This window comes from Mustelus asterias, chromosome 1, assembly GCF_964213995.1.
Source record: "Mustelus asterias chromosome 1, sMusAst1.hap1.1, whole genome shotgun sequence".
Classification (NCBI taxonomy): Eukaryota; Metazoa; Chordata; class Chondrichthyes; order Carcharhiniformes; family Triakidae; genus Mustelus; species Mustelus asterias.
The window spans coordinates 124633610-124654386 of record NC_135801.1 but is presented as its reverse complement, the minus strand read 5'-3'; the positions used below and the strand labels follow the sequence as shown (position 1 = coordinate 124654386).

General features: G+C 40.1%; 1 protein-coding gene across 1 annotated transcript in view; it reads right to left on the bottom strand.

Moving 5' to 3' along the window:
* Positions 1-360: 360 nt before the first annotated feature.
* The window catches only part of LOC144497190 (small glutamine-rich tetratricopeptide repeat-containing protein beta-like), a 58022-nt gene continuing 37605 nt past the window's right edge, over positions 361-20777 (bottom strand). The window contains exons 6-12 of the mRNA XM_078218065.1: positions 17142-17246; positions 16570-16708; positions 13727-13789; positions 12741-12778; positions 12569-12652; positions 4859-4979; positions 361-4291 (exon numbers count right to left, since the gene is read on the bottom strand). Of these exons, the coding sequence (XP_078074191.1) occupies positions 4868-4979; positions 12569-12652; positions 12741-12778; positions 13727-13789; positions 16570-16708; positions 17142-17246 (541 nt within the window). The 3' untranslated portion in view covers positions 361-4291; positions 4859-4867. The remainder of the gene's footprint in view (positions 4292-4858; positions 4980-12568; positions 12653-12740; positions 12779-13726; positions 13790-16569; positions 16709-17141; positions 17247-20777) is intronic.

Below are 20777 nucleotides of genomic sequence, written 5' to 3'. Positions count from 1 at the left end.
GGGACATGGACCATTGATGAATGATTGCAATATGCAAAGGGCTCAAAATTACCAAGCTTGATTTGCAGAGATGAACTGGTTTTCTTTGGAAGAAGATCATCCAAAATCTTTAACCTGGGTTTGGTAATAGTCCCCAGACAAAAATCACCCTACAAGAGTCCCTTTAGTCAGTCATTAGTAATAAGTTTGCATGGATCTCATTTAAAAGTTGTTAACACAAGCTAAATATTTATGATCCTGATTACAGGCCTTGAGTGTACTGGTTGACACAATATGTTTCAATGTGGATGTGAGCAGATTACTAAACTTTTGCTGAACATGAGACTAGAGAATCTTCCAGACATCCTATCCCCACTTCCATAGGTTGCATTGCTCAACATACAACTGTTCTACGTCAAGCAAGGAAAGTACCTTTAATGAAACTCCAGGACAGAACCATACAGGCATCATCAGACTGTGAAGAACATTTGAGATGGGTTTCCTAATGTAGAATGTGTGAGAAATATTTAGTTGAAGAACACAAACATTGACCAATAACTCTGCCTTTCTTCTCCATTCCAACCCTCATCCCATCAAAAATGACACTTAGGCAGCTATCTTCCTCATTTAACTAAGAACAGCACATTGTAAATGTTGAAAAATAATTTTAATATACAAATTACAGTGTAGGAAGCCATGCAAGTTTGAAGAAAGGTAGGGTTAGCATTTTAATTGACAGCATAAAAATATAGGCATATCAAAGATCATGATTTGTCCACAACAAAAACATTAGTGTCAAATAGATTACCATGAAGATTTTTATAAATGAAAGTGCTTACAATGAAAGATGCAGATCCCATTCTAGTGAAGTTACAATGTAGAAACTAGAGCAAAGTAAATGAAGATGAGATATGTTTCCTTATCCCATAACCTGTTGTGCTGGAAAAATTTATCACCTCGTACAGTAATCAATTGATGTGCGTGAAACACAACTGGTTCATTTAAAATGTTAGTGCCACAGTGCACGTTTCAATGAATTACCGTGTCATCTAGGAACTTTGAGCATTGGAAAAATGGGATGTTCAACAGTGCTCGGTAGAAGATTAGAGGCAGTAATCAAAAGTAAACTGCAACCACAACTAAAATATTTAGAATGTAGTGTCTAGCTAGGCACTATATAACAGTTTACCCAGATGGACATTAAACATATCACACCATAGGTTTTATGTCTAATTAAACAGGTATTTTAAATTTGGTATAGCTGTATCATTCCTAGTCAATCAAATAGAAGATATGGAATGGTACAGGAATGTGTAATTTAAACTCCATTTATGATTGTTAGAGCTAGGGGTAATTTTCAAACAGATGTCAAATATATTGTTTAGGATTCAGGTTCTGCAGAATTTTAAGGTTTTATAATTAGACATCAATCCTTAACACATTTGATATGCTTTGGATAGGCTTTTGGGTTTATGGTGCAAGGGAGAAATAGTTACCAATTATCATTAAACTGATGATTACTCCATAAATATTGCAACAGTAAAGATAAAAAACAGAATAGGTTACTGGACTAATGTCCAAACTTGGCCCATATTGATCACTTTAAATAAAGGAGGCAGACAGTCATTACACTTTTATTAGCAAATATTTTAAACCATGAAGACAAATCTACATTATATGTTTACTTTAAGGACTGCTTGGTGCAAATCTCGCTCTAATGGATAAATTTGTATTCTTTTCGAGGGGCATCACAGTTGCCTGAAAAAGAGTAATCAGCAGCTGACAGGAAATTGGGATTAGATGATGTGGCTCATGAAGGAAAACACCAATAAAATCTTGATGGGACAAATTAAGTTTCTATTATGCAGCATTTCATGATTCTAAATCTCTTAATTCACCTTATTAGAAACACAATCTCAAATTAGACATTTAGTAAAAGGGTAATAAAAGAAGCAAGGCCAAATAGGGACAGAAAGTCAGAGGGACATGTGTATTTTGCACCTGTCTCTACTGAGCAGGACGATGCTGGGGTAAAAGCAAATTACTGCAGATGCTGGAATTCACAACCACAGAAAATGCTGTAAAATCTCAGCAGATCTGACATCTGTGGAGAGAGAACCGAGCTAACGTTTCAAGTCTGGATGACTCTTGACTCTGTTCTCCCTCCATTGATGCCCTCAAACCTGCTGAGAATTTACAGCATTTTCTGATACTGCTGGGATCATGATGAAAGAGGTGGCAGTTGAGGTATTGGATGGTGCTGCTGAGTTGCCAACTGTTCTTGGTGGTGGAGGCGGATGGCCATAGTGGCAGTCGCAGTGGTAACTAATTAGTTGCCTGACTCCAGCAAAATGTGGCTGGGGGATCTGCAAAAGGCAAGGTCATTCTAGCTTTCCGGCCCACCATCAGCACTCGTGCCACAATGATAACTTTGTTCCTTCAACAGTCACTTGGACAAAAGTGGATTAATTATAGAAAACCAACAGGATTTGTTGAAGGCAAATTGTGTTTAATTAATTTGATTGAGTTTTTTGATGAGGTAACAAGGTTGATGATGGTAATTTGATGGATGTGATGTGCGTGGACCTCCAAAAGGTGTTTGACAAAGAGCCACATAAATGGTTTAACTTTGTTAACAAGCCAATAGAATAAAAGGGACAGCGGCATCATTGATATGAAGTTGGCTGATTGATAGGAAACACAGCAATGATGAAAGGTTGTTTTTCAGACTAAAGAATGGTATACAATGATTTCCCTAGGGAATATAAGTACCAATACTTTTCCTTATATATTAATGACCTAAACTTGGTGTATAGGACACCATTTTGAAATTTGCACATGATACAAAACTTGGAAGTATTGTGAACTGTGAGGAGGTTAGTGACAGACTTCAAGAGGACATAGACAGGCTGATGGATTTATTGGACACATGGCAGATGAAATTTAATGCAGAAAAGTGCAAAGTGAAACATTTTGGTAGGAAGAATGAGGAAGGGCAATATAAATAAAGGTTACAATTCTGCAGCGGGTGGGCAGAAGCAGAGGGACTTGGGGGGTATATTTGCCAAGTGTTCAATAAGGCATATGGGATCCTGGGCATAGAGTACAAAAGCAAGGAAGTTATGGTGAATCTCGAAAGAGCTCTGGTATGGCCTCAACTGGAGCATCATGTCCAGTTATGGGCACCACACTTGAAGAATATGAGGGAATTGGAGGTGAAGAATAATGAGAATGAGCTTGAGAGATTTCAGTTACGTGGACAGATTCCTTAGAGAAGGAAAGACTGAAAGGTGTGATAGGTGCGCTCAAAATCATGAGGATGGAGTCAATACTTGTCGAGCACCAGAGTACACTGATTTAAAGTGATTGGCAATTGAACCAGAGGTGGCATGTGAAGAAGAAATTTATGCAATGAGGGATCTGAAATGTCCTGGCTGACAGTGTGATGCAGACAGATTCAATCATGACTTTCAAAAGGAAATTGGAAAATTATCTGAATAGAAAAGATTTGCAGGACTATGTGGAAAAGGCAGGGGAGTAGGTCTAGCTGTGGTGCTCTCGCTGAGAGCTGGCACATATGTCGTGAGCCAAATGGCCTCTTTCTGTGTTGTAACCATTCCATGATTTTTTTGGGTAACCAGCACAGAATTTTGAAGAAGGTGGGGATGAAAGAAGGAAGATTAATGTTAACATAGTCAATGGCATAATACTACAGAACTCCAGGATTATAATAAACATTTTAGCTCATCTCAGTGCCATCCAGGATACTATTTGATAGAATGCCCAAGATGCAGAAACAATTGCAGGTATCTCCCCTACATTGCAAATTCACAATAAAGTAAAAATTGGCTGAAGTAACTAATATCCTTAATTTTAATTATTTCAGTGGCTGATTTTCATAGTTTGGCAATATATTGTCCAAATGCAATTCTACAAGTGTCACATTTTAATGAGTGCAGTGCTAATCTGTTGCTGTAACAATTCACATTTGTACAGCAATATCAACCTAAGCCTATGGACCAGATGTTCATATTTAAGGTGACAGAACTGCAAATTAATTCCTTAATATTCATTACTCTATACATACTTTAGAAACAAGTTTAATTATCTGCAAATATATTACATCCAAACTGTAAAATGAATGATACAATCCTCTCGCAAATGGTAAACATTCTCAAATCTTCTTAAATGTTTGATAACTATGAATTACAGCCAGATCCCCCATCTATTTTGAGCAAGCTGTGGTATTCTGAACCAATGGATACTTGCTTTTGACATCCAACATTATTGGGATCTCCGACATATGTATTCCCTGTTTGAGCAAAAAAAGTCAATATGAAAATGCAACTCAAAAAATGGATGGATATCCTTACAGTAATCCAGTTTTTAAAAAAGTTTATAATGCAACTTTGATATTTAAATTTTTTCATATCACTGACTAAAATATGTACTTTTTTATTCATTTGTAGGATGTGCGTCACTGGATGGGCCATTTGTTGCCCATCCCTAAATGCCCTTGAACTGAGTGGATTATTCAGCCATTTCAGAGGGCAATTAAAAGTCAACCACTTTAAAATATTTTTTTAAAGTTTAAAGTTTATTTATTAGTGTCACAAGTAGGTTTACATTAACACTGCAATGAAGTTACTGTGAAAATCCCACATTGCTGTGGAAGTCACATATGAAGCTCGAATGAAGAATCATCCAGACTTGAAACATTGGCTCTATTCTCTATTTACAGTTGCTGTCAGAGCTGCTGAGATTTTCCAGCATTTTCTCTTTGTTAAACACTTATCCATCTGAAGACATTTCACCAGAGTTTTTTTTTCAACTCGAGGATTGCATGGATGTTAAATTGGGATCAATAAAGAAAGTTTACCGCTGCTTATCATGAGTGATCTTCATTGCTGCCACTGAATGATCGGGTTCGGATCTGGTTCCTTAATTGTTCTATCAGTTCTGGGTTCTCTTCCTGCATCTGCTGTGCAAACTGCTGCCCTCTATGCAAAAGATGATGAACAGGGTAGTAAGCAGAATTATAAACCATCTCTAATGCAATATAAATAGCACCAATGGTCCATGTAGTTGGAGAAGTGTGCAAGTGAAACTCCCATTCTGGTTCTGGTAAAGATAACCAAGAAAAACCCATTTGTAAGCATAATGTTTTTTCCAGAAAATTTCTGCTGACAGGATTGTACAATGGTGTTACTAACAAAATAAAAATATAAACTAGTACTCAAGGAAGATGTAGATACTTCTGAGCTTTTCATAGAAGTAGTCCTCGATTTTAGTCAGGCTGAGATGAAATTAGGAAAGATGGTTGATACATAATATACAACATTTCTTAACCGTAAAATATATAAAGTGTGCAAAGATCTAAAGAGAAAATCATGTTTGTGAAAAAAAGTGGGGAAAAATTGAAAATGTTTTTTTCCAAGTCCCTGAAGAGAGAGACATTTGTACTGCATCATTCAAAGATATTTTCTTCCAAATACCTTACCAAAACTACTTCTCATATGGAAACATGTATTGCAAAATTATTTTGAGCATTTCAGATCATTGATTTATTGTGGTCAGATTCAAAAAAGAGGGAGAAGCTTTTAAATCCTTTAATTCATACTATTAACACTCTTTGAAGAAGAGTTACTCCTTCATGATGAATAGAACAAGATTTTTTTTCATTTCAAAATGTTTTTACTATGCTAAGATGTGGTTTTGCTGCAACATAGTTAAATTAGAACATTTTGTTCTGAACTGTTTGGCTCTGGATTCAAGTAGTATTCCATTTCTAATGTAGATACTCTGAGTTGATGAAATAAAAAATATCTTCAATTGAAACCTTGTTACAAGAATTATACTAACCAATTATCAGTCAGGCCTGCAATGTGGCTCACTTATACTTGCTGGAAGCTATTTATATTCATACTCAGAGACCGATCCTCTGCAGGCAAAAGGAATGTGCCCAGCCACTGCACCTTTTTCAAGTAAACAAAAGTATGGGGATAATAGTTCCTGTGCATTCTCCATGGCAATGTCTTGATGAATCACCATTGACTTGCCAACTAGTCAGTAAAGTTAAAGTTTATTTATTTGTCATAAGTAAGACTTACATTAACATTGCAATGAAGTTACTGTGAAATTTCCCTACTCGCCACAGTCTGGCGCCTGTTTGGGTCAGTACACCTAATCAGCACATCTTTCAGAATGTGGGAAGAAACCAGAGACCCGGAGGAAACCCACGCAGACACGGGGAGAATGTGCAAACTCCACACAGACAGTGACCCAAGCTGGGAATCGAATCCGGTTCCCTGGTGCTGTGAAGCAACAGTGCTAACCACTGTGCTACCGTGCCGTTCCTTCTTTCCATACAACATAAATTGTTGCTCCTTTTGAAATCTGGGATTCTTGCCTCTTCTGATGAGTGTAAGACAAAACATTACAACAGCATATCTTTCTTTCAGCAATAAACCTTGTTATCTTAGTTTTGAGAAAAATAAGATTTTGGTCATAACATATCATTTAATAATTTAAATTTTTTGCTTTATTTTTATAACCTTCACTTCGGAAGACAGCTGATTAACAGAATTTTCAGATGTTTTAACCTTATTTTCTGCAGGTTTTGCTTTTATAGCTTTCCTGCTTTAATATGTAAATTGAGAAATCAAATTTGTGGGCTAATGTTGATGCTGCAGGATATTAAGTTTACAAAAGATTAAAAGATAATACAAGGCAAATCAAAATAGTAGGTGACAGAAATCTTTACTTCACAAAAATGAATACTATATTTGGAAAGAAAATAGTTAAGGAATTGTTAAGAGTTTGGGAAGGAACAAATTGAAGTACAAAATTGCACAATGAGTCTTAATAAAAACAAGGTGTGGATGAAGGAAGGAAGTACATGAGCACTGACCATAGTAACATTTATGAAATACATAGAGCATAGGCTTGTTTTTGACAAGAAAATGAGGGGAAAAAAGATTAAGATTAGAACTGACATTCTTGCATTCTTTTGAAAAGAGCAGTTTTTATTTTCATGGAGTGCAAATGTGGTTGGCAAGGGCAGCATCTGTTGCCCATCCCTAATTGCCTTTGAGGTGTTGGTGAAGTGCATCTGATGTAGGTACACATGTAGTGCTATTAGGGAGGGTGTTCCAGGTTTTTGAACCAGAGACAGAAGGAATGGCCTATAGTTCCAAGGCAGGATGGTACGTAGCTTGGAGGAGTATCTGCAGGTGGTGGTGTTCCCATGTGTCTGCACCTCTTGTCTTTTAGGTGCTAAATGTGTTGAAAGTTCTGCAAGGGAAGTCTTGGCAAGTTGTTGCAATGCATCTTATAGACAGTACACACTATTGCCATTGTGCGTCAGTGGTGGAACAAATTAATGTTTAAGGTGGTGGGGATGAGTGCCGATCAAGCAAGCTGCTTTTTCCTGGATGGTGTTAAGTTTCTTGAGTGTTGTTGGAGCTGCACTCGCCCAGACTAGTGGAGAGTACTCCATCACACTCCTGACTTGTGCCCTGCAGATGGTGGACAGGTTTTGGCAAGTCAGAAATGGAGTTTCATGCTGCAAAATTCTCAGCCTCTGACCTGTTCTTTTAGTCATATGGCTGGACCAGTTAACTTTCTGGTCGATGGTGATCGCCAGGATGTTTAAGATCATGATTCAGAATGTTAATGCCATTGAATGTCATGGGGAGACGGTTAGATTTTCTCTTATTGGAGTTGGTCTTTGCCTGGCACTTGTTTGATGCAAATGTTGCCTGGCACTTGTGTAGCACAAATGTAATTATCTCTTATTGGTCCAAGTCTGAATGTTGCCTCTGTCTCATTGCATGCAGGCATGACTGCTTCAAAATCTGGGACTAATAAATGATTCTGAACATTATCAGTGAACAGGTCCATTTCTGACCTCATGTTAGAGAGAAGGTTACAGATGAAGCAGCTGAAAGATGGTTGGGCCTAGGATAATACCTTGACGAACTCCTGCAGTAGTGTCCTGGGGCTGAGATAACTGGCCTTACAGTATAAAATCTATCACATTTTTTCCCCTCTATAGTTCTGTAGAAGTCATACAGACTCGAAACATTAGCTATTTCTTGCTCCACAGATGCTGCCAGACCTGCTGAGGTTATCCAGCATTTTCTGTTTTATTTTAGGTTTCCAGCATCGCACTATTTACTTTTATTCCTTTGTGCCATGTATGACTCCAACAACTAGAGTTTTCCTCCAGATTCTAATTGCTGTCAATTTTTGCTAGGGCTCCTTGATGTCAAGTAACTGTCACCTCTGAAATTTAGCTCTTTTGTCCACGTTTGTACCAAGCCTATAATGAGGCCTGGAGCCGAGTGGTCCTGTCTTCGACATGTGAGAAGAGTATTGAAGTATTTGTTGAGCTACCTGGAAAGAGGCTAATGAGAGTAAAATAAATCTATGGTATGAAAGAGTAAAGTAAGCTTCTCAAAGGCATCTTAGTTATGGGGAGTTCTAATTGAAGCCGTGGGAAACAGCAAGGCCAAGAAGTGTGAAAAATGGAGAACTGAGGTTGGTTTCATTGAAGAGATGATGTAGCTGTTAAACTTAAGATATGAAAAAATTGTCAAAAAATATGAAAAAGCCTGAGGGTGAAACTGATCTCTGCCTGTAGCTGCAAATGAACAAATGGTTAATGTGCACCACATTTTATTTTGTTTGAAATAGAAAAGCACACTGGGTGCCTGTGTAGAATGGACTACAAATTCACTTTTGATCATGGGATGTGGACACTCGGCAGGGCAGCATTTATTGTTCATCCGCAATTACTCTTGGGAAGATAGTGGCAAGTAGCCTATTTGAACTGCTGCAGTCTGTGTGGTGAATGTACTTTCATAGTGTCATTAGGGAGGGAGTTCTATGATTTTGACCCTGTAATGAAGAAGGAACATTGATACAAGTCCAAGTCAGGATGGTATGTGATTGGGTGGGAACTTCCAGGAAGTGGTGCTCCCATGTCCTTGCTGTCTCTGCAACAAGGTTGTAGAGGTTGCAGGTTTGGAAAGTGTTGCCGAAGGTGCCTTGCTGAGTTGCTGCAGTGCATCTTGTAGATGATACACAATTTAACATTTTGCCGGTGGTGGATGAGTGCCAATCAGGTGGACTGCTTTGTGCTGGATTGTGTTGAGCTCCTTCGATGTTTTTTCAACTGCACTCATCCAGGCAAGTGAAGAGCATTCAATCACATTCCTGCTTTGTGCCTTACAGATGGTGGAATCCAGATGATTTAGTCTCAACAGGAAATTCAGCCTCTGAACTGTACTTTTAGTTGCACTAATTATGCAGTTAGACAATTTTTTTTCTTTCATAGGATTTGAGTGCCGCTGGCAAGACCGTCATTTGTTACCCATCCCTAATTGTTCTTGAGCGGAGTAGCTTGCTAGGCCATTTCAGAGGGCCATTAAGAGTCATTCATGTGGGTCTGGAGTCACATGTAGGCCAGACCAGGTAAGGAGGCAGATTTCCTTCCCATAAAAACCAAAGAAGGGGGGCCATTTGACCCATCTTGTCCATTGTGGAAGTTAAAAAGTTCAGATTGAAGTTTCATAGTTTGGAAGTTAAATTGTGCGGAAGTTAAAGTGTTCAAATTAAAAAATTCATGCTTTCTCTGTACAGTAGTAGAAAATGTTTATCAGCTTACTGACCTTCAAAAAGATTCAGTCTCTGCTATTTCTTCACAGGCCCCCATAACATTTTCCTTTTTCGCCTTCAAAGGGTGTAGAAGACCAGATTTTTTCCATAACAAATACCAAAGGCAAGATATGAGGATATGCTATGCAAATGAAGGATTAGCAGAAGTCAATTTTTTATCAAATGAGAAAGGGTGAAAGGCTGGGGTTTAATTGGCTAATATATATGTCAATGAAAGATGTGAAAAATCTCTTGTTCCTGATTTGCTGTAATTGGCTATAACTGCTGAGCTGTTTCTCTGTGACCTCAGAACTGCTCCGGTCAATCCGATTTGGCCGTGGAGAGTTTTCCTTGTGCACAAGTAATTAAAGACCTTGCATTGGATGCATGGTGTCCAGCGCTGTTTGTGCAAGGAGTTGACTGAGTGCCTCGAGAGAACTCTAACACCATGCTGACCCAAAGACACCCAGGTGCCCTTCCTAATCCTATCGTCCTTTACATGGCCCATAGCCCTGCAACTTACATGGTTTGATTTGATTTGATTTAATTTAATTTAATATTGTCATGTATTAGTATACAGTGAAAAATATTGTTTCTTGCGCGTTAAACAGATAAAACATACTGTACATAGGGAAGAAAAGGAGAGAGTGCAGAATGTAGTATTACAGTCATTGCTAGGGTGTGGAGAAAGATCAACTTAATGTGAGGTAGGTCCATTCAAAAGTCTGATGGCAGCAGGGAGGAAGCTGTTTTTGAGGTGACTGGTATATAACCTCAGACTTTTGTATCTTTTTCCTGATGCAAGAAGGTGGAAGAGAGTATGTCTGGGGTATGCGGGGTCCTTGATTATGCTGGCTGCTTTTCTGAGGTAGTGGGAAGTGTAGACAGTGTCAATGGATGGGAGGCTGGTTTGCATGCTGGACTGGGCTTCATTCACGATCCTTTGTAGTTTATTGCGGTCTTGGACAGAGCAGGAGCCATACCAAGCTGTGATACAACCAGAAAGACTGCTTTCTATGGTGCATCTGTAGAAGTTGGTGAGAGTTGTAGCAGATATGCCAAATTTCCTTAGTGTCCTGAGAAAGTAATGGCGTTGGTGGGCTTTCTTAACTATAGGCTCGGCATGGAGGGACCAGGACAGATTGTTGGTGATCTGGACACCTAGAAACCTGAAGCTCTCAACCATTTCCACTTCGTGCCAATTGATGTAGACAGGGGTACGTCTTCCACTATGCTTCCTGACGTCGTTGACTATCTCCTTTGTTTTGTTGATATTGAGGGAGAGATTATTGTCGTCAACTAAAATGGTGGGGCCTAGTATATGAGTGTAAAAGACAAGACTGAAGCATTTGTAATCCATCTCTGCCTCCTCCTGAAATCTCCCACATCAATGAAGCCAGTCCTCTGTATCTTTTTCAACATGCCTTTTTTGCTCTCCTTGGGCATGTCTAATTCTGGTGGCTGTGATTTCAGTTCTATTTTCTAAATGTTTTGTTTTCTCATTCATTACTATCCTGGAGTCTTGTCCATTGAAGGTGGAATGTCCATATCTGGCATCACCTTTTCAGCAACCCGTGTTATTGTGCAAGAAGTTCCAAGAACAAGGAAGCAAGGAAAGAGTGGAAACTGAGAAATTTCAGCAAAGGAGAACATCTTAAGCTCCTTGTGTTGGTCTCAGTGCCCTGTAACGCCCAGTTTCTTTAATATTCCTTTCTCAGATATTTATCCTCTTCACAATCATACTAAATACTTGTCTTAACGGCCACATATGGTGAAGCATCCCAATGTCTAACATCCCTCAGTCTAAGAACCTTCCTCTTCCTTTCCCCCTTGGATATTCCACATTATGGGCTGCTCCCGCTCCATGTTGATGTTGCTTGCGGGTCTACAAACAGTGATAGTGCTCATCTCCCAATATTCCAACTCCGAGTCCCCTTACCTTCCATTTCTCCCTGTGATCCCTATTGCCAGTCTCCCTCATTCCCCAAGCTCTCATCCCTCCCTGGCCCCGTTCTATGTCTTCCTGCCTCTGAATTCAGAGGCCCAAATTTCAGACATCCACCTCTAATGCCAAGACCAGCTATCAACTTCACCACTGGGATATTATACAACGAATCAACCTTAGATGTGGAGTACTTTTTTCTGCTGCCATGGATACCGAGTAATGAGACCTGCAATCCACTAATACCATTTTATTTCACCGGTTTCCGCCTCACACTTACCTCCAAGCCTGTGTTTTCAGTTGTAAATGGACTTGATGTGTTGAAGGCTGTCCATAGTTCATAATTTGCGAATGTCCTTGGTTTCAAGATGCAGCTTGTATCTATTATAATGTAAGTTATTTGGGATTGTCAGTAAGTGTCTGTATTTTGCAGGTGTATTTTTTCGGGAGGGGTGTCTGTTTGTTCAGGTTTAATATAGTAATATTTTCCAGAAATTTCTTCGTACTGACGTTGCAGGAAACACAGGTAAATCTGTACATGCCGTTATCTGATTTGTGACAAACTATTCAACATCAAATAAAAATCTGAGAAGTGTCTGTATCAGTGCAATTTAAAACCATTTCAAGAGATTCAGAACTCATTAGGCCGGCAGTCATTGATGAAGTGTTACTGGTTGCATTGTTTAGATAAGACAAATCAGGTCTTTATGTATCAATCTTATACAACTAAACTATTTAAAAATAATAAATTTGAATGCAACTAATTTCATTCAATCTCAGGTTTCTTGACTTCACAAATTGCTTGATCTATACTTCAGTAGTTGGAACTGCTAGATTAAAATACTATTTGTAACTCACTTAAGGAATATTTTACCCAGTAGTAAATCCTCAGCAATAACTAACATGAAAATTCAAATACTCTATCACAGTTCTGGGAAAGAATTTACTGAATTATATACAATTAAAGATTACAAGATAGATACTTACGCTTGAATAAGGCTGCCCATGTCTGTTAGACCTCCTACACCTGCTGCTGGACCACTAATCGCATTAGACATCATCCCTGACATTCTGTGCATAATACAAATATAGAAAAATGTTCAGTAAAAAAAGGCTTTCCTTTAGCCAATTAATAAAAGTGAAAAATATGACAACTCACAGTTGTTGTAACTGGGGGTTTTGCATCAAACTTGCAGCCTAGAAAAAAGGATAGTAAAATAAGCAGCAATTTTCAAGTATTTTTTAGAATGCACAATAAATTTGAAAAGTATGTTTTTTCTCATCCAGGCAAGTGGAAAGTATACCATCATACTCTTCCTTTCTTGTGCCTTGAAAATGGTGAACAGGCAATTAGGAAAAATATTTTTTTGCCTGTTTGCCAGACATTTTTGTCTTCCCTATTCGTTTGAAAAGTGTCTTAGTTTGTTTGGTCTCTGCACATAACAAAACTCTCTAATGCCTGGTATCATCTAAGTGAACCTCTTCTGTACCTCTCCAAGGCCTTGATATTCTTCCTAGAATAGAGCACCCAAAGTGGACACCATATTCTAACTGCAGTCTACCCAGTAGTTTATCAGCATAACCCTATATTCATTTTTCCCTCATATGTTTATTTGGCTTCCCTTTAAATGAATCTATACTATTCATCTCAACTATTCACTGTGATAGGAAGTTCCACATTCTCACCACCCTGAGATAAATAAATTTCTGCTCAATATTGTGTATCAGTTTTGAAATCATTCAATTTGTGGGAATGTTTGCTATCTCTTGGCTGTGGTGTGGTTAAAATTATGAAATTAGCAGATTGGGGATCTGCATTTTGTGGCACCATGTTATGCTGATGCCATGTTCTGGGTTGTTTTGGTCATCTCTCCTAATATCTTTGGCCCAACAACAACTTTGCGAAGCTCCTTGGGACTTCCTCAAAATTACAGATGATCAGTGCTTGTTGTTAACCTATGTCCCCTAAGGGAATGGTGATGAAAGAAAAAATGTGAAGAGAAATAAAAGTCAACCCTTCCCTCTTATTTTTCCTTCACTAACCAAGTAAATCTTCTAAGCCACTTAATGTCATCATATGAAACAAATCCACAACTAATGTTTTGTATAGGTTTGTTTTAGAACACTGACTTTAATCATACTTACCATGCTTACAAAACTTGGGTTATTCAGTAAACTTGCCAAATCAAATCCCAAACCAGCTCCTGTCTGCAGATATAGAAATCAGTTCAAATCCAGTCCTTATAATTTACCATTATAAATTTATCACACTTCTGATCAAATCTAGACAGCATCAAAAATAGAAAAATAGGTCGATAAATGGTTTGATGGAATGTTTGGCCTCTATAGTATAATTAATCTTAAACTGAGTATTAGCAACTCTGATAGCCTATATATCTCTCATTACTATACAGTTTCTGGCATGGCTTTGATACGATTACACAGCGACATACGCATTAGCATAGTGAAGCAGTTGAGCAGTTATGTTTGCTCAGGGTAGCTGCAGGTTTTGCTGTAGAATACTTATTACAATTATGAGGTTTATAAGATTATTATGTTTTTGTATTGTGCCTTTAATTTGGGGTAAGGTGGGGAAGTTCCGTGCTGTGGTTTAAAGCTGTATTTTTCATAGTTGGGGGGCCATGACCCTTGGATGGGTTGCAGGAGCCAAAATTGATTTCTCAAAAATTGATTCCCTAACATTTTTTCTCTGGGTAAATGAAATACATATTCTCTCTGCAGTCCACTATATGAACATATGAAGCAATAAATAGGTCAGTGTGCCCTGTATATGCCCAACGCAAAGCCAGATGCAAAGCCCATGTGTGTTATATGCAGGGAAATATTGACGAATGAGAGGACTAAGCAGGCTCACATTCATGTTAAGTAAGTGACTTTAGTGTGGATCACATGGATTAACCATTAGGTTAAAGTGGGTTGCCAAGAAAAAGTTTGAAAACCACAGGCTTAAAGTATAAGTTGCCTATAAAGTCAATAGTGCTTTTAGTCTTTTGTTTCAGTCTTATTTAAGACTTAGTTTCTCCAGCCCCATACAGGACAATCAGCAGCACAACTCCACCTTAGACTGTTCATTGCAATCACATTTGCACCAGCCAAGATGGGGTACCACTTTTGGAGGTCCTTCTTAACCTATTTTTCCAGGTCTTCTTTGGCTGGCCCCATCTTCTTCCTCTGCCTGGTGGTGCCCACATTATTGGCACTCTGCTGGGGCGTACATCTGGGGAGCAAAGGACATACCCTGCCAACATCAGTCACCTCTCCATTGCAATACCCTATATTTGCCTCTGACCAGTCCGCTATAGTCACAGTGGCTATTTGGAATGGAGAAACTGAAGGACAAAGACACACCTGCCAGTTTCTGGTTGGTCTTCACCAAGCTACTATTGATGACTGGCAACACTGAGGAAGAGTGGGACATCTTCAAAACAGGGATTAAGGATAGGGAAGATGTCACCATCGGGCAGAGGGAAAAAAAAACAAGTAAAAATGATGGCTACTGACCCAAACTGGAAGTTGACTGGTGAAAGAAAGCTGGCAAAGATCAAGAGGGACCAAGGAAAGAACATTAAACAAAGATGACAAGACGAGAAGGACAGAGGACTGGATAAAACCATGAAGAAGAACTGCAGGAGAGACAAGCGAGGGTGGAGAGAGTTCAAAGGCAGCAAGGCACATGTAGTAGCAAATCAGATCAACTCCAACAGTACAGGATACAGCTGACTGGTGCAAGAAACAACAGTACTGTACCAATCAAGGGCAAGGACAGCAGGACGCTATTGGTGTACAAGGAGCAGGAGACGTGATGGGTGGAATACTTTCAGTAGATTCTTACCCATTCCAACACCAGCTCCATGTTTGAGTTTGATGACAGCACTGCACCTGAGTAGCTGAACATCAACCTGGGACACTGCCACATAAGAGCTCCAAAGCCATCAAGGTCTTGAAGAACACAAGGCATCTGTGATCAATGAGATGACACCACAGCTGTTAAAACATGGCAAGAACACCATCACTGAGTTGATGGACCTGTTCAACAAGATGTGGACTGCAGAGGATGTCCAAGATTACTGGAGGCGATGGATAATTGTCAAGCTGCTGAAGAAAGGAACCTCGATGACTGCCAAGACTGGTGGAGCATAACACTGCTGTCAATACCTGTCAAGGTCTTCAGCATGGTGCTCCTCAACAGAATGAAACCAGAAGTAGACGGTACCCTTCGTAAGAACGTGCAGCAAGCAAATCTTTATGCTCAGGAACATCAACGAGTAGCAGAGTCAAGGCTCTCAGAAGCCTCTTGCTATCAACATCATTGATTTGAAGATAAGATTTCAACAGCATCCATGGGCAGTCACTCTGGTACATCACAAATGTGTATGGCATCTCGGAATGGTATAATAACATCTTCAAAACCTTATACCATGACTCCAGCTGCTGCATCAAAATTAGCATGGGCACCACTTTTACATCACTGCAGGAGTATGGCAAGGCTGCATTTTCTCCCCGTTCCTTTTTCTCGACAGTAAAAGTCTTAAGAAATGAAATCTTATTGTATTGTCCTTCCAGCTATTGCATGGAAATTTGAATTTATTTTTTAACAGTTTTGGTCTCCACGGAGATCACAACATACCCAAGGAGAAACACAAGAAGCATAGATCCCCATTTCCAGAAAATAAATAATGGCTATCTTATGATTTCAACATTTGTATCCATACTATATGTCCCAAATACACAATACGTACATGATTGGTAGTAACTGTCTGCCCAAAATTACCTGAAAGTCATCCATAACAACCAGCTGGAGATCATCATTGAAAAATATTGTTATTTATTTTTCAAGGGGCAGGAGAACAACATGACACAAAAAACACATCTCAATGATCTGTAAAACCTAGGTGTAAAGTTTAATTTTAAAGCTGGCAAGTTACAGTGCATCACGTGGACTACATCATCAGTAAAACAACACTTACTGGACTTGACGCCTCTCCAATTTTCTGTTCTGCCACTCTCAGATTTGATATGAAAGTGCCATTTTCAGGATCCAATTCCACAGCTTTTTTGTAATAGGTGATTGCTTCTGAATGTTTATTCAAAGAAGTCAATGCCAAACTGAAAAAAATTGTAATTATTAATGGTATTGGATGTGTTATTAAATTGTAGGTAAATAATTTTCTAAATTTAGTTATCTAACCAAAGAATACAAAGAAAAAGCACACAGCAATGCAGGCAGTGATAGGTACATGATTTATAATCCCTGTGACCATTAACCGCAGTGACGGTATGTTTGGACACAAAGCACAACTGATATAATCTCTCTCTTTGTCCCAATCACCACAATCAGTTGCCAATTTTCATTGTCCAGGATCAAACATGAAGCATGTTGATTGGATGAAGTACTGGAGGACTACTGGCACTCATGGCATTGCCTGAAAAATTATTGACCTGCAGTCACGCTTATGTGGGCAATCACATAATTAACCTTTTAAGATCTTTGCTTTTTTTATATATACTTAAAATAAAATTGAAAGATATAATTACGTACCCCATCCTTCCATAAGCCTTGCTATAGCCTGGGTCAATGGTTATTGCTCTCTTGCAGTCCTCTATTGCTGCAGTGTAATTGTTAAGTTTGCTCTGAGCAGCAGCTCTAAACAAGTTAGATTACAAATTTTAGCATCTGAGTTCTATGAAAAGAAAAATCAGGTTACATCATATTTCAGTGTTGGGTGTAAAAATGAAAGATTTATGTGCCAAAATGTACTGGCCAAAGATCTAGGTTTTAGTATATTCCAACTTTAAAGAGGCTGGGCCCGATTCTCCCATCCCCACACGCACCATTTTTGGCCATTTCGTGGGATTTGTGCATGCGTTCCCGGCGCATGCGCGTCTTCCACAGCCGGAGAGGAGGCGCAGTTGGGACCGTGCTGGAAACCGGCGGGAAGACGGATAAGTGATTTAAATCTGTTTTTAATCTTACTTAAGTGTCATTATCGGGGCCAATACTGAATTCTCTGGGCCCGATAGCATCTCCCACCCCGCGAAGTGTATTTCACGCCGGCGGGGTTTAGACCACCTCCCCACTTGCAAGGAACTAACAGGAGACCCTGCCGGAGTGAAGGGGGGGAGCAATCGGGGGCCCCAGGGGATCAGGCGGCGGGGGGGTGGTGCCCCCTGGGCATGGGCACCTTGGCAGTGCCAGCCTGTGCCCACCTGGCACTGTCCATGGGGCAAAGTGCCCATGCCTAGGGGGCACCTTGGCACTGCCCACTGGGCATCAGGCAGTGCCAACAGGGCAGGGCCTAGGGCTGGGGCCTATTGTGCGAGGCGCCTATTATGGGTGAGTGTGCGGTGCTCTGAGACGATGGTGGGTGCTGGTTGGGGCTGGCCCAGGAATGCTTCTGCGGGCCGTGGAGGTGTTGCGAGGGGCAGGAGTGCGGGGGTCCTGGGCTGGCCAGCAATTGAGCTGGCCAGCAAATTGCAGCCTGACAGTTCGGGGCCATTGTGCATGTGCAGAGGCCCGGAACTGTCAGACTCTGGATTGAATAGAATCGCCTCCCGAGCTTTTAATGATATTCACGATTGTGACCTCTGCATTGCACAGAGTGTGGGAGATTCGAATCTGAAGTTGCACTGAAAAAACAATCACGAATTACACCATTTTTCTTGCCAATTCAGCACTTAGAATTTTTTTGGGAGAATCGGGCCCGCTGTTGCTGAGTAGTGTTTCTGAAACAGTTTGCAACACAAGATACCAGGATCACACACAACAGGTAATCATCAGTAAAACTGAACCAAGCTGCTTTAGCACAGCCTTCTCATCAAATGTTTTAGTGACCAATAATTTAATGATAAATTTCTTATTAAATAAAAAGCAAGCGATCAGCCAAGGTACACAATAGATCCATGACATAGTGTCAACAAGAAATGTATACTCAGATACTTGCTAAACACCCTTTGACTGGATTACATAATTTTTAGATGATCAAATTAATTTTCATCTGGTAAACTGAAGGTCAAAATTATTAAATGGTGCTACCTAGAATGGATGTATAATATAAACTATTATACTCTGTGCATCACGATATTTTATTGTGCAATTGAAATACTATACCCAGTTAAGAAAGGCAAACCAACATTTTACTTAACAGGCAATATCTCATTCAACACAACTCAATATAAATAGACTGAGTGTTGGTGCAACATAAAATATGGTCAAATTCTTCATGCTTTATTAAAGTAATCACTGTTTCAATAAAATACAATAGACGCAGCGGCATGAATGAAAGGCTTTCACTGGAATCTTGGGGTTTCCTTGTCATGAAAACAGAGGGAGGAGTTAATCCGTGTCTATTGTCAAGAACAGAAGGTTGGTTAGGGCAAGTTTAGGGCCAGTTATAGATGGCAGAGGGAAGTTATGTGTGGAACCGGAGGAGATTGGTGAAGCATTGAACCAATATTTCTCTTCGGTGTTCACGCAAGGGGACATGAATATAGCTGAGGAGGACACTGGGTTGCAGGGGAGTAGAATAGACAGTATTACAGTTGATAAGGAGGATGTGCAGGATATTCTGGAGGGTCTGAAAATAGATAAATCCCCTGGTCCGGATGGGATTTATCCAAGGATTCTCTGGGAGGCAAGAGAAGTGATTGCAGAGCCTCTGGCTCTGATCTTCAGGTCGTCGTTGGCCTCTGGTATAGTACCAGAAGATTGGAGGTTAGCGAATGTTGTCCCATTGTTTAAGAAGGGGAACAGAGACTTCCCCGGGAATTATAGACCGGTGAGTCTCACTTCTGTTGTCGGCAAGATGTTGGAAAAAATTATAAGGGATAGGATTTATAGTTATTTGGAGAGTAATGAATTGATAGGTGATAGTCAGCATGGTTTTGTGGCAGGTAGGTCGTGCCTTACTAACCTTATTGAGTTTTTTGAGAAAGTGACCAAGGAGGTGGATGGGGGCAAGGCAGTGGACGTGGTATATATGGATTTTAGTAAGGCGTTTGATAAGGTTCACCATGGTAGGCTTCTGCAGAAAATGCAGATGTATGGGATTGGGGGTGATCTAGGAAATTGGATCAGGAATTGGCTAGCGGATAGGAAACAGAGGGTGGTGGTTGATAGTAAATATTCATCATGGAGTGCGGTTACAAGTGGTGTACCTCAGGGATCTGTTTTGGGGCCACTGCTGTTTGTAATATTTATTAATGATCTGGATGAGGGTATAGTTGGGTGGATTAGCAAATTTGCTGATGACACCAAAGTCGGTGGTGTGGTAGACAGTGAGGAAGGGTGTCGTAGTTTGCAGGAAGACTTAGACAGGTTGCAAAGTTGGGCCGAGAGGTGGCGGATGGAGTTTAATGCGGAGAAGTGTGAGGTAATTCACTTTGGTAGGAATAACAGATGTGTTGAGTATAGGGCTAACGGGAGGACTTTGAATAGTGTGGAGGAGCAGAGGGATCTAGGTGTATGTGTGCATAGATCCCTGAAAGTTGGGAATCAAGTAGATAAGGTTGTTAAGAAGGCATATGGTGTCTTGGCGTTTATTGGTAGGGGGATTGAATTTAGGAGTCGTAGCGTTATGTTGCAACTGTACACAACTCTGGTGCGGCCGCACTTGGAGTACTGTGTGCAGTTCTGGTCCCCACATTACAGGAAGGATGTGGAGGCTTTGGAGAGGGTGCAGAGGAGGTTTACCAGGATGTTGCCTGGTATGGAGGGGAGATCCTATGAGGAGAGGCTGAGGGATTTGGGATTGTTTTCGCTGGAAAGGCGGCGGCTAAGAGGGGATCTTATTGAAACATATAAGATGATTAGAGGTTTAGATAGGGTGGATAGTGATAGCCTTTTTCCTCTGATGGAGAAATCCAGCACGAGGGGGCATGGCTTTAAATTGAGGGGGGGTAGTTATAGAACCGATGTCAGGGGTAGGTTCTTTACCCAGAGGGTGGTGAGGGATTGGAATGCCCTGCCAGCATCAGTTGTAAATGCGCCTAGTTTGGGGGCGTTTAAGAGATCCGTAGATAGGTTCATGGACGAAAAGAAATTGGTTTAGGTTGGAGGGTCACAGTTTTTTTTTTAACTGGTCGGTGCAACATCGTGGGCCGAAGGGCCTGTTCTGCGCTGTAATGTTCTATGTTCTATGTGTGTATTGTGTGTAGTAAAATGGAAATGTGTTCAAAA